General features: G+C 30.2%; 3 protein-coding genes across 3 annotated transcripts; all 3 read left to right on the forward strand.

Moving 5' to 3' along the window:
• Positions 1-251: 251 nt before the first annotated feature.
• Positions 252-6,089, forward strand: LOC130623164 (uncharacterized). Its single transcript, XM_057438651.1, has 18 exons — positions 252-1,335; positions 1,793-1,857; positions 2,009-2,117; positions 2,495-2,660; positions 3,471-3,663; positions 3,749-3,778; positions 3,857-3,880; positions 4,077-4,123; positions 4,233-4,317; positions 4,462-4,510; positions 4,590-4,693; positions 4,993-5,076; positions 5,189-5,282; positions 5,374-5,445; positions 5,525-5,581; positions 5,651-5,710; positions 5,813-5,940; positions 5,982-6,089. The coding sequence occupies exons 2-18, from the start codon at positions 1,837-1,839 to the stop codon at positions 6,087-6,089; spliced, it is 1,431 nt and encodes a 476-aa protein (XP_057294634.1). The 5' UTR covers positions 252-1,335; positions 1,793-1,836.
• A 136-nt stretch (positions 6,090-6,225) lies between these two features.
• Positions 6,226-9,324, forward strand: LOC130623010 (uncharacterized). The gene is made up of 5 exons (XM_057438513.1): positions 6,226-6,303; positions 6,433-6,480; positions 6,570-7,452; positions 7,692-8,934; positions 9,034-9,324. Exons 3-5 carry the CDS (start codon positions 6,578-6,580, stop codon positions 9,124-9,126), a joined length of 2,211 nt encoding a protein of 736 aa, XP_057294496.1. The 5' UTR covers positions 6,226-6,303; positions 6,433-6,480; positions 6,570-6,577; the 3' UTR covers positions 9,127-9,324.
• A 2,588-nt stretch (positions 9,325-11,912) lies between these two features.
• Positions 11,913-13,348, forward strand: LOC130623013 (uncharacterized). Its single transcript, XM_057438515.1, has 2 exons — positions 11,913-12,348; positions 12,543-13,348. The coding sequence occupies exons 1-2, from the start codon at positions 12,289-12,291 to the stop codon at positions 12,888-12,890; spliced, it is 408 nt and encodes a 135-aa protein (XP_057294498.1). The 5' UTR covers positions 11,913-12,288; the 3' UTR covers positions 12,891-13,348.
• The last annotated feature ends 697 nt before the right edge of the window (positions 13,349-14,045 follow it).

Raw genomic sequence — 14,045 nt, forward strand, 5'->3', positions numbered from 1 at the left:
CTAGTGACCTAATTATGTTTAGTTATACAACTTGTCTGTTGTTGGTTTAGCTAACTACTGCTATAGTTTTGATAAGGACACAAATTGAGTGTAAAGGCTAAAATACACAGTAAGTTTAAACAGATCGTTTAAAGGTATATAAGATAAAAAAAAACTTACCGTGTAAACAGCAAAGATGTTTTAACTTTTTTCTGTTTATGTTTAAATTGTTTAGACTAAAGATTTGAGCATATTTGTTCAATTTCTAATCATAACGGTTTTTTTTCTTTCAACATTTACCCTGCTGATGCTATAACAATACCTGCAACGTGTTTTTCCTTGGTATTCATTGTGAAAAGAGAGTTTTTTTAAAAAACTTATACATTTTATCTTAGCGTGTAGACAGGTATATTACCTGCAACGAAACAAGTTTTTTCTTACAACTAAACGGTCCGTTTAAACTTACCGTGTATTTTAGCCTTAAGAACTGGCTAAACATAAAGTTGTTGTTGTGCTGTCATTATGATGCAAGCTCTATCACTTTATGGTTCTCTCAATACACTGCCCTCTCGAATAAGCGCCCACCCTAAATGTCAAAATTTTAAGCGTCCGGGGCACTTAATTGAGCATTTATGGTATGTAACTTTGGTTTCTAGTTGACCAACTGGCTACTTATTATTTGACTACAATATTTTATATCAAACAAGATAATGCATTTATTATATTTTGAAAAAGATCAACCATTTTTTATGTTTGCAATTCATTAGCAGCTATTAGGATTTTAAAGTAAATATCAACATGCTATGATTAGGTTGAAATAAAAATGATCTTTCAGGCGAAAAACCTTAATTATTCTTTCCTTATAAATTTTTTTCTGCATTTTTAGTGTTTTTTGCTAAATTTCGACTTAAAAGCCTCAAATCTCCCAAAAAGCAATCTGATATTACATATAGATATACACTTTTAAGGCAGTTAATATATAATGTATATAATCTTTTAGGGACTTAATTGTTTTTTTTTATCTTTATATATATATATATTTTTTCCCATCAAAATATTTTTTTTAAAAATATTCATAATGTCTTCCTATCAAATGTTGCTATGTTTTTTCAATTTCTGATGTTTTGTAATTCTAATTTTTATTTCTATTATTTTAACCTCTTGGGTCTTTTTATCACAAAGCCTTTCAATAGAGCTTATGATTTTATTTTAATCCCATGGGTCATTTTGTCACAAATCTTTATTATAGAACAGCTGTTGAAATTCATTGAAGGAAATATGATATTAATATTGAGTTATATATCCTAAAAATTCACATTGGAGTGCATCGTGCATTGGAGAGTTGATATCAATAAGGTATAGGTACTTATAAAATATAGTATGTATGTGTCACAAAAACATATGTTTACAATTAATTGAATCTGGAATATTTGGAAACTTTTTTAATTGTGATTATGAATATTTTTATGAATTGTGTTTTCCTTATAAGAACATGGAATTTAGTTTGAATATTCTTCTTATTACATTGCAGCCAAATTAAACTTTTTAAATCTACTCACATGTAATTGATATATAATAACATGTATTGTTAAAAAGATGGTTAATCATATACTAAGTTTCAAGACATCATTTTCGCTTATGTTTAAATAATCATTGAGGATACTTGGCAAAGGAAGACATGGATTCCTATGTTTCATATAGTTATTACTAACCAGGATCTGAATTAATACATCCAAAATTTAATAGTTTGTTATTGAAATTTATTTTTCAGAAATTTAACTGAAATATTGTTTTAACCAAATTTTCTATTTAGTTAATAAAGTAATATATAAAACAGAATCTGTTAAATTTATCAAAATGACAGAGCAAACAATAAATGTAAGTATACATCAGCGCTTATTTTAACATTGATACTTGCTCAATCTTTCAGGGTATGCTTAACAAATTAATAAAACGAACTGATGCCATCATGTATATAATGCTACTTTAAGTTTTATGTTTGTATTTTTGTTTGTATTTTTGTGTTTAGACTCGGTCAAAGAAACCTAATTTAAGCCAAAAGGATATTGCATTAAAGTACTGTAAATTAGGTGTTGACCAAAATGGGTTCATTAAGAAGTGGATTCATATCGATATTGGTATAAATATTTTAAATTTGTTCAAGAAAGTAGAACATAAATTACACATATTTTTTTTAAGAAACTATAGTTTAAGAATGTTGAGGCTGATAATTTTCTAAAAATTAAGAACATAAGAACATACTTTGGCTAATTCCCTTCATAGATTGAAATCAAAATAATGTGAATTATTAGAATTACTAAGAAATAATTGTTTCTGAACAGTTTTTTTACTAATATTTTTACACTAACTTCAACACGATCTTTTCCTTCCAATTCTATAAAACCTTAATCGCTAGTCATACATCTGATCATATATATTTCCCAATTTTGTGAAGAACATAAAACAATATATTAACATTTTATCAACAGAAAATTAAACTATTACTCTTTTATAGGTTATGGTGTTTTTACTGAGCGTCCTTTTAAAAAGGGAGATTTTTTGCTTGAGTATGTTGGCACTTTTATGTCATATGAAAATGGTGAAAGGCAGTTTGAGGAAAAGAAAACTGGAGACTCATTTTTCTACTTCTTTCAAGGAAACGAGAAAAATGATTGGCACTGGTAAGTTTTCGTTCTAGATACAACATGGCTGTTCATTTAATAAAATGAAACTTACTGCTAATAAAAAGGTTTCTCAAATTACGTTTGACAATTTTCTCTTTGGTGTAAGTTGCTTTAAACATAATCAAAATTCCAAGGGAAATTAAAAAAATCCTTGTATAAATTAAAATAAAATAAATGTATAATTTCAAGAATTATGGTTTTTTGTCATATTGGCTCCTTCAATTCTTTGTTTCAATAGTTGTTCGCATTTTTTTGTTTATTGTGCCTACACCCTTTTTTTCTTATGTGCCCATCTTTCTAATTTCCTTTTCCCTGTGCATTATGTGACACAGTTTTACCTTGTTGTTTCAAGTTTTATGGAAATTTTAGAATTGTATTATTGTATTATATATTAATAAATTTTCATTTGTATTTTTAATTTATAGGGAGAAGAACCATATTTTTATATGGAACCCGATTATAAATAAATAAATAAATAAATAAATAAATAAATAAATAAATAAATAAATAAATAAATAAATAAATAAATAAATAAATATAAATAAATAAATAAATAAATAAATAAATAAATAAATAAAAATAAATAAATAAATAAATAAATAAAAATAAATAAATAAATAAATAAATAAATAAATAAATAAATAAATAAATAAATAAATAAATAAATAAATAAATAAATAAATAAATTTCTGGATTAATTGTGGTCAATGTAGTTATGATTCCATGTGAAATTCAAGTTATAATGCATATGACACATAAATTCTTGCTATTTTCTTATTTTACATTTTATGTGCATTTTCTTTTTAGTATTGATGGATCAACTTCTAACCAAAATGGAAAATTTGTAAATGACTCACTACATGGAAATTCTGTTATGAGAAAGATTAATTGTAGCAAAAGCGATATTAGACTCTGCTTATTTGCATCAAAAGATATATTGGAAGGAACGGAATTAAGGTATAATTATGGAGACGATGAAGATATCTGGTGGAGGAAAGAGGTATGTACTGTAACATCATAATGATAGTTAATCGTCTCATGTTATTCTCAAGCATTACAGTAAACTTCAAAATATTTTCATTCAGGGTTCATTCAACAAACCACTTAATATTCAAGTAAGTTGATGTTCTGGTGAAATTTATTGCTAATACCATTTCTTAACCTGTTTTTTGTATACAATGTTCTTTTTTTAGGCGATTGAAAATAATTCATGTGAAGTAAGTATTTCTAATAAACTAAGATAGTTATTAGTTTCCATTTATCCAGCTTAACAACAATTTGTGTTTCATTTTTGTTTATGGTTTGGTTAGAAATTATTATCTTAGGAATTTTTCTATTAAGGAATCGGGAAATAAACTTTTAAAGTTTTTTTGAATAAGTATTTTATATTTTTTTATATTAACTTTATTGAAGATGGAGTCGAATGATGAATTAGATGTATTTCACTGGACTAAATACAAGTAAGTATTTTTTTTATTTATTTAACATATGTATCTGAAGGTGCTTTTTTAACAAAAATAAATTTTATTATTATTTAATGGATTTTAATGATAAGCAAACTTCTCTTAGGGACCTTCAATCCGTACCATGTGAAGTAGTAAAAGTTCTGGTTGAAAAGTGTGAAGAAACATTAAAGGGGATATTTACTGGAAAGGTAATGAACTTATGACTTTTACTTACTTGTGTAGTATTCCATGAATAGAATTTTGTATGAAGTTTTAAAAGAAGAAATAAAAGTTGATACATAACAAAGGAAGTTACATTATTAGATTAATACACAATAACGAACATTTTTCAGGAATGGCGAAAACGATGTGATATTTACAAACAAAGAGGCCGAGCTAGAGGTAATGTAGTTTAGGTTATGTATTTTTTGAAAGTGAAAAATAAAGGTTTGTATTAAAAAGTTCTTTTTTAAATGTTTAGAATCTCTTACAAATGATGTTCGTTTTGGTGCATTTACAAAAGAGCAAATTGATGTGATTGTAAAAACTTTGTTGAAGATTTTTTGTCCAAATAACAGTACAAAGGTAATTAATTTCTCCTCTTTGTAAAAAAACTTAGGATTCCACAGGATCAAGACAGTCCTGCAATCTAAAAAACGTCTTGAAAAGTCCTGGGAATTCCTGAATTTTTTTAAAATTAATTATAAAGATGTTAAAGATTTTAATCCCTTCAATTTTCGTTTATCTTTTTGGGGTGAATTGGTAAAAGTTTACTATTGTAAAATTTAGAAAACATGCCTATTGGTGAAAAATTCCCTTTTAAGTCCTAAGTAATTTGTCTGGAAAGCTCATTTGGTCAATTTACCAAGTTACTTTTATTCTAGAACTTTGATTTCGTGTTTAAAGTTCTTTTGCCAGAGACCGTGACACTTATATACAGTCGTGTAAATGAGATATCAGTGGAAGAGGTATGTTTGACACTATTTGAAACGTCACTTTATTTATTCAACTCTGTGGTAGGAAAGAGTGGTATTACATTGAAAATTGATTAAGCTTGCTATTATATTTTGTATTTTTAAGGCTGAAGAACAAGTTAGCAATGTTGGAATTTCTGTCTTAAAGGAAGATAGTGATTCCGATGATGGATCAAATAAAGAAAGTAAAGAACATTCAGGTACACGAAGTCGTTTATTATAGAACGAAAAAACGATGGAAACGTTAAAATGAATTTTAATTTAATTTATATCAATCTACTTCTTTTGTAGAAAACGAGTTTAGTCATGATGTTAACTGTTATCCTCCAACAGATGATGATGATGTTTCTCACAAAGGAAAAAGTACGGTTGCATGATTTAGCATTTTGAAAGTATCTTTGTTATGTACATTATTCCAAAACTGGTTCAAACGTTTTTCTAGGTATTCTACAAAAGCGTTTAAAGGCAGAAATATTTATAGCTAAAAAGGAGAGAAAAGGTATGTATAGTCTATCTCATGGGTAGAAGTAATTTAGAACACATGATTATTGCACTTGTAACATTTTAGATTTTTGTCTAGAAAAAGACGGAGACAGTATTGGCGTAAGCACGAAAAAACAAGATAATGGCGAATATTATCATTCTGCTTTTGAAGAAGAGAATAATGAAGGGGAAGAAGAAGAAGAAAAGAAAGAAGATATGAACTTAAAAAACAAAACTGGGTTTGAAGGTAACAAAAGGACTAAATTAAAATGCCTAAAGCAGGATGGACGGAAGAAAAAGGTCACTGCAAAAAAAAGGTTAAAAAACAAAAAAGGTATATTACCTCAAACCTCAGGTATATTAGCAATCGACTCTGTTTGGTTCATTGTTCTTATTTCTTATTAACATTTTTAAAGTTCCAGAAATGCCGTCTACTAAAAGAAGGGCAATCTCAGCCAAGGAAGTATGGAAAATTGTCAACGAAAGAAATCGTCAAGGTATTAAACAGTATAAGTATACGTTAACTTTTAATAACATTCCAGCATTTTCATACTTATACAAAATATTGCTCGAAATATTGCTTAAAAACCTGACAAATTATTTAAAAAAATCAGAAGTTGATTTCGTATGTGCTATAAATTATATTGTTTTTAAACGATTGGTTTGACACAACTGGAAAAAGCGATGACAATGAGTCCAACACACCAGAGTCAGATCTAGAAGAAAACGTTCATGCCAGTATATAAAATTCTTTTGTTTAAATTATCAGTACCAATTTGCTTACTTGTATATCAGTAATGTTCTCCTTTGTTTTATTAAGTTTTGTGACACAAAAATTACATTTTTTTAAATGATTTTTTCCTTTAGTTGTCCATACCCTCTCAAAGAAAGAGAAAAGAAAAAAGAAAGAATCAGGTGAGTAAGAATACTAAATAATGATGTCAGTACGTCACTGCCAGTTGCCTGCAATTAAATTTCGGATTTTTAAATTTCTTTTTTTTCAGATGAGATCATGGAATTGAAGAAAAGTATGGAGGTCATGAGGAAGCGCTTAGAAAAAGCAGAAAAAGCAGCCGAGAGAGAATATACGTACGTAGAAGGTGATAATGAAAATGATGATGACGATGTTGATATGTCTGTACAGAAAAGTGAAAATACAAGTGAAGAGATAAGGAAAACACATAAGATCTTAAGCCATGGAAAGATTCTTGCTAACAAGAGAAAAGCTGAAAGAAAAAGGAAAAAGATGTTAGCCTGTGTGAACAAGTATGTCGGGCCTCCCGGTACTATAAAAGAGCGCAAAACTGGCGTTATTGACTACAGAAAAGTATATGACATTAAATGCCCGGTTTGTTCAGTTGTATCTAGCAGACTCTACCAGCATTTAATGCTTCAAAACAAATTTTCGGATAGGGAAGCAAAACTAAAAGAGTCAGAAGTCAGGGTGATGTTTCTTTGGTCAAAAAAGGAAAAGCATGGTATCCCAAAACCGTTGCCTTGCGCAATCTGTGGAGTTTGGCACCTGCGTCTTCGTACCCACCTGAAAAGGAAACACAAATTTGAAGGATCAAAAATCACAGAAATTTTAGAAACTGCGCGAAAAGAAAATTGGGCTAACGAAGGATGTTTGGAAAATAAAGCCAAACTAGTCAAGACAGCCAATCAAAAGGCGAAAAAACGTACGAAATGTAATAGAGAAGAATTGATTAATACTAGGAAAACGATCAAGTATCTGCCAGATAATGCGAAGGAAGTAAATGCATCTAACAAAGCAGATTGGGATATTGAAGGAGATAACTTTCTCATGTATTATGAAACCGGAGAGGAGTTGCTAGAAGCTTTTAAAAGTGAAGTGGAAAAGAAGAAAGGAGCTGTTAAGGCAAAGAGGTAAGACAAATCCTTCTTATTGATATACATGTTCCATCGTTATCCTAACCCTAGTAGATCGTGGTTACGAACCTGAAATCCTTACAAATAAGACATCATTTATAGGATTTTCTAGCTCCAAACTTTATTGAACTTTTCCAAAACTTTTTCAATTTTTTTTATCGTGGAACTCTTTAAAACTGAACCCACACTAGAATTTTTCTGTTTGGTAAATTTAAAAATGATTCATTTTATCTTAGGTACAGACAGCATGTGGAGTACATTTGGACTATTATCGATCCCAACATGGCAGTGATACCAGCCAGTGCATTTGCAAATTGCTTGCTTGTTGAAGATAAATACCACGATCCAACTTACCGCTTGATTGGTAAAGGAGGAAATGAGGCTTCCACTCTAAGGGTTAGATATGTCGCTTTGAGAGCATTTATTAGATTTTTACGTCGTCGCCATGTCTATGGAGGTATTACCCGTGATCAAATGACAGCTTTGTCGGAATATATCGATGAATGGAACGCTGATTTTACTGAATCCATTGCCCAGCGTAAAACTGACATTAGACGAATTAAGATTAAACGCTTAATGACTCCTACCCATATGATTAAATATGGCCGATCAAATTTTGTGCAGGGTCTTGTGAAAAGTATTGAAAGGGTCGCTAAGTCTGAGAAACCTACAAAACGGTTTTGTCAGCAGGTTAGAGACTATCTGATTACTAACTTGTGCATAATGAATGGGTTGAGATCATCAAACCTGATAGAACTCAGGGTTTCGGATGTCCAGGAAGCGCACACTAGCGAAGAATATCCTGGATACATGGTGTTTACTAATTCCTGTTATAAAACATCCACAATATATGGTGAAAAGGTCATTGCCTTGCCTAAAAACGTGTTTGAACATCTTAAATACTATGTCAAAGAAATAAGGCCTGTTTTGAATCCCACAACAAATACTTATTTATTCATTTCATCAGATACAAATCAACTGTCGCACGCTACAATTGGCAGTAGCCTGACGTCATCTTTCAAAAATGCGGCGGTATTTGGCAAACACGAATATGATAGAGTAAGTCCTACTCGAATAAGATGTGCATGCGCAACATTCGGGTGTAAGGTTGATGGAATTGACAGTGGTTATTTTGCAAAGCACTTTATGAAAAATAAAGAGGATACCACAAATATCCATTACAATTTGTATTCAAATCATAGAGAGGCATTAAAACTTGCTATGATGATGGGTAATACATTTGAAGTTGGTGGAGTTACGCAAACGTTAAAAAAAGAAGATGTTGAAAAAATTACATCTGCAATCTTAAAGAATGAAAAAGTTATGCCCTGTAAAGATGATGTTATCGAGTGGGTAAGCAAAAACAATAGCCTGGAACCAAAGGAATTGTCAGATTTTATGGATATTTTGGAAGAGCTGGAAGGGGAGACCAATAGAATTGATCTTTTCTACAATAAAAATGGAGGAAATGTAAAGAAAGTAAGTTGATCCATTATTTGCTTTGTTTTTTTTCATTATAAGGAAATCGTGATATAAAAATGATTGCGTTTTTAAACTTAAAATGACTTTTTTTTACAGAAGGATGCTAAAAAGTCTGTTGCTGTTCCAAAGACAACACTTAAAACGTATCCAAAGCGAAAACAAAAGGTGCTACACTTTTTTGCTCTATAAGAAAGACGAGAATCACGCCATATAGATCAGTCAAATTCTTTAACGTAATTCTGGATCGAAGTTTGGTTTTGCATACTTTTACCTTTTACAAGGAAACGGTACATCCATTAAGGCGGTTTTTCACTTAAAACGAAATTGATTAATTGATTTATGAATGTCATAAGCAGGATTGTTTTGATTTATCTCTTATAATAATACGGAGCTTCTGTCTGTGACTTTTGCAAAGTGGATAAAATTTCTTTGATAAAATCTATAAAACATCGCCTATAAATTTGTTCTGTAAATTAGCAAACTTTGACGTTAAAGCAATATTGACGTCAAAGGAAAGTATATTAAGGTTAGTGAAGCCATTGCATTGCACTTTTGAATTTAAGGCTTAATAACTTGGAAACGGGTGGAATAACTGACGTCATCTCCTGCGTGGGTAACTAGGGACCACATAGGACCAATTTGGGTAAGTTTCCCAAACCTGGGTCCCCAAATCCGTTTCGGAATGGGTGGGTTGATGACGTCATCAAAAAACCTTTAAACCCTAATATCTCTGCAACCGTTTGTCAAAAGTGCATAATCCTATACATTTTCTTGATCAGCGTTTCAAGATCTATACGATAGAGGCAACAGGTATACGAATTTCTAAAAAAAAATTTATCGGTTTTGACGGGGCCATTGCTGACGTCAGCAAAATCTTTAAATTCTTATATCTCATTAACATCCAAATTTTTATCCTGCTTTAGTGGATTTTTCCACGGGCTTTATCGACTAGTCTATATAATAATACGCCAGTTCCGTGTGTCTGTAACAGGCAAAGTGGATATCGTCATTTTCCTTTGATGTTGCCGAAAAATGCATATCCAATATGTTAAATTTTCTGACGTTACGGCGCGACGTCAATAATATTACTTTAACGTCAATATCCTATATTAAATTATTGAAGCCGTTACAGTGCACTTAAAACTTTGAGGCCAAATAACTTGGAAACGAGGTGGTGACGTCAATGTTTTTTCACCGCGTGGGTAACTAGGGACCACCTAGGATCAATTTGGGTAATTTTCCCAAACCCGGATCCCCGAATCCGTTTCGGAATGGACGGTTTGATGACGTCATCAAAAAACCTTTAAACCTTGATATCTCTGCAACCGTTTGTCAAAGATACATGATCATATACATTTTCTTGATCAGCATTTCAAGATCTATACGATGAAGGCAACAGGTATACATATTTCTGAAAAATTTTTTTGGGGTTTTCACAGGTCTCTGCTGATGTCTGCAAAATCTAAATGATGGTTGTTTTTCTCTGTTATCCTGCCTAAGTGGATTTTTCCACGGGCCTTATCGACTAGTTATAGTTATAGTTATAGTTAATTATAAATTTAATAATTAGTAAAATCATTAATGAAAAAACAAAAAACAGTGATTTCAGTGCATACAGTAAGTAAGCAAAGAATAAACTTGAATCAACAAACATCTAAATGATGGTTGTTTTTCTCTGTTATCCTGCCTAAGTGGATTTTTCCACGGGCCTTATCGACTAGTTATAGTTATAGTTATAGTTAATTATAAATTTAATAATTAGTAAAATCATTAATCATTTTTTAATCACGACTAGTTATAGTTATAGTTATAGTTATAGTTAATTATAAATTTAATAATTAGTAAAATCATTAATGAAAAAACAAAAAACAGTCATTTCAGTGCATACAGTAAGTAAGCAAAGAATAAACTTGAATCAACAAACATCTAAATGATGGTTGTTTTTCTCTGTTATCCTGCCTAAGTGGATTTTTCCACGGGCCTTATCGACTAGTTATAGTTATAGTTATAGTTATAGTTAATTATAAATTTAATAATTAGTAAAATCATTAATGAAAAAACAAAAAACAGTCATTTCAGTGCATACAGTAAGTAAGCAAAGAATAAACTTGAATCAACAAACATTGTATATATACGGTTCATAAACAAAAGTTTACACAAAATGTAAATATGTCGTATATTGCCATTACCCATTAATCTTCCACAAAAAGGTTATGAAACACATCAAAATTTTTAAAAAAACAGTCATTTCAGTGCATACAGTAAGTAAGCAAAGAATAAACTTGAATCAACAAACATTGTATATATACGGTTCATAAACAAAAGTTTACACAAAATGTAAATATGTCGTATATTGCCATTACCCATTAATCTTCCACAAAAAGGTTGTATATATTGTATACATTGTATATATATAAAAAGGTTATATATATTGTATATATACGGTTCATAAACAAAAGTTTACACAAAATGTAAAAATGTCGTATATTGCCATTACCCATTAATCTTCCACAAAAAGGTTATGAAACACATCAAAATTTTTAAAAAAACAGTCATTTCAGTGCATACAGCTAGTAAGCAAAGAATAAACTTGAATCAACAAACATTGTATATATACGGTTCATAAACAAAAGTTTACACAAAATGTAAAACAGATCGGTTTTTGAGAAACACATCTAAATCAACAAAAATAAGTTCATTCAGCATGTCGTATATTGCCATTACCCATTAATCTTCCACAAAAAGGTTATGAAACACATCAAAATTTTTAAAAAAACAGTCATTTCAGTGCATACAGTCCTCGCGTTTAGATTACAAAATATAAAAAACAAAAACAGTTTCAGTCAGAACATTAAGTAATTTTTTTATCATCAGCAAACATTTGGTATAGTATACGAAATATAAAGACAAAGTTCCTTTAATTTATTAATTGATTAATTGATTTTACAAGGAAACGGTAGATCCATTAAGGCGGTTTTTCACTTAAAACGAAATTGATTAATTGATTTATGAATGTCATAAGCAGGATTGTTTTGATTTATTTATTTATTTAATATTTTTGTTCAAGTAATCTTTAAACAGTTTGCTTCATTTTATTTTAGCCACGTAAAGGGAGTTGTTTAGTATTACAGCATCAGGTACTATTTATTTTATAAAAACATGACACGTTTTCTGTTTTATTCCTTCATGTGTGATATTTTAGGGATTCTTTTTGTTAAATTTTAGTATGGTGAAGACTCTATCGGAAGCAATTCGAGCAATAATGATGACTCGAGTGAAGAGGATGAAAATTCTATTTGCGAATTCTCTGCTGAAAGTTTAAATGAAATTTCTGACGAGAACTTGCAAACAATGTCAGAAGTTGATGACTGTGAAGTGGAGAACCATCCTTTAAAAGATAGTTTGGACGAGGTAATTTCAGGAATAGTTTTCTCAATCGACACTTTCCGAATAAATTTTGATGTACCGCAGTTTTTTTAAAGTCCTTACAAAAAATTTGAATACACCATAAATTTCAATAATTTGTAAAAAAAAAATCCTTTTGTTTTAAATACTTAAGGAATTAATGCCGCCGTATTATATATAATGACTTTTTATTATTGTAGAAAATTGCTAAATATGAAACAGTAAAGAAAAACGACCTTGTGAAAGGAAGAAAGCACTGCAGGACCATGTTTCTCGGTCTTACGCATGTATGTGAAGAATTAATGAAACGCAAAGATTATGATAACGTGTCAAAAACGAAAACATTTACAGCAAACGAAGTAAAAAGATGCATTAGCAAAAACGAAAAAATGAAAGAAGCGTGCAAAGGAAAAGACGCCGACTACTGGAAATATTTAGTTTTAAATATGCGTGAGAAATACCAAAGAGCTATGAAAAGGGAAGAATACTGCAAATGTCGTCAGTGGTTAAATGAAGCAAAGGACATGATGAATCACTGGAATACTTAGTGCCGTTTTGTCATTATTATGTGGCACAAACCGTGATGCATTCATCAAGCGTCCCACTCGTAATATCGACTCCCTAATATACGCTTTTCCTTAATATGTCCATTTGTTTAGGTTTTTGGCGCCCCACTCAAAATATTACCTCCCTAAAACAATTGCACCAAGATATATATTTATCTATTTCACTTTTTGATTAAAGTAAAAACAGAAGTCAATAGTTTAAAGATATATATAAAGAGCCCTGGCGCTTAATCGATGCATTACGGAGCGAGTAGAAAACTTTTAGCTACGTAACTTTCCATCGTTGACATATATGCATGAGAAACAATGTCATTTCGCTTTTATTTTTTTTATTAAGCGTCTCTCTTTCACAAGCTGATCGGATGGCTTACTTGTTGCTTGTTGACCATCAACTTGAGAATATCAAATTCACGCGTTAGCTTGCAGAGTTAATTCACAAATCGAAATCAAACTTAGGTGTTATCAGTTTTTTGTATACATATTATTTGCATAACTTTTAGAGATATGTATCGGAAATATGTTGAAATTCCGATCAATTTTCATTTATGTATTTCTTTTTAGTTTTAAAGATAACATTTTTTGACATCTTTAATTTTGTAACTTTATTAAGATTAAAAATATATTTATCTTATCAAGTCTAGCAACCTTTTGTTTGTTACATCGGTTCTGTTAGGCAGTCAAAATTTTGCGTTTTTTAAAACTAGCGAAATTAGCAATAGTGTATTTAGATTCTTAATCGAAATTTTCTACCACGACAATACCTTTTCCCGTCTATTTTGACTGGTTGATAAGGGTTACACCAAATCAGGAAGTGGTGTGAATTATCTTTGGGAATTCATTGAAATGCACCTTTTTTATAAGAACAAATTATATAAGAACATAGGGCTTCACAGGTACAAAACTTTGGAACATGTTAACAATATTTTTCATCTTTGTCAATACCGAGAAGTACTGAAATGCTCCTTTAAACGAAAAAAATGACAAAATAAGGGAAAAATTAAGAAGAATTTAAAAGCATTTTGAGACAAATTAAAAAAGTTATAAATATTCGTAGGCTTCCTTCAAGTTGCATGTTTTTACAAAAAGCGTGTAGTAGACGCGAAATATGCAATTTGAAAAGTAGTTGACAATTCTTTT

This window comes from Hydractinia symbiolongicarpus, chromosome 13 (assembly GCF_029227915.1).
Source record: "Hydractinia symbiolongicarpus strain clone_291-10 chromosome 13, HSymV2.1, whole genome shotgun sequence".
Lineage (NCBI taxonomy): Eukaryota > Metazoa > Cnidaria > Hydrozoa > Anthoathecata > Hydractiniidae > Hydractinia > Hydractinia symbiolongicarpus.

Excerpts from the sequence above, each read along its gene's own strand:
- LOC130623164 (XM_057438651.1), top strand. The coding sequence starts at position 1,837 with ATGACAGAGCAAACAATAAAT. Across the intron at positions 1,858-2,008 it reads TGACAGAGCAAACAATAAAT|ACTCGGTCAAAGAAACCTAA; the intron begins GTAAGTATACAT and ends TTTTGTGTTTAG. Across the intron at positions 3,779-3,856 it reads ACAAACCACTTAATATTCAA|GCGATTGAAAATAATTCATG; the intron begins GTAAGTTGATGT and ends TTCTTTTTTTAG.
- LOC130623013 (XM_057438515.1), top strand. The coding sequence starts at position 12,289 with ATGTCAGAAGTTGATGACTGTGAAGTGGAGAACCATCCTTTAAAAGAT. Across the intron at positions 12,349-12,542 it reads TAAAAGATAGTTTGGACGAG|AAAATTGCTAAATATGAAAC; the intron begins GTAATTTCAGGA and ends TTATTATTGTAG.
- LOC130623010 (XM_057438513.1), top strand. The coding sequence starts at position 6,578 with ATGGAATTGAAGAAAAGTATGGAGGTCATGAGGAAGCGCTTAGAAAAA. Across the intron at positions 7,453-7,691 it reads GGAGCTGTTAAGGCAAAGAG|GTACAGACAGCATGTGGAGT; the intron begins GTAAGACAAATC and ends ATTTTATCTTAG. Across the intron at positions 8,935-9,033 it reads ATGGAGGAAATGTAAAGAAA|AAGGATGCTAAAAAGTCTGT; the intron begins GTAAGTTGATCC and ends TTTTTTTTACAG.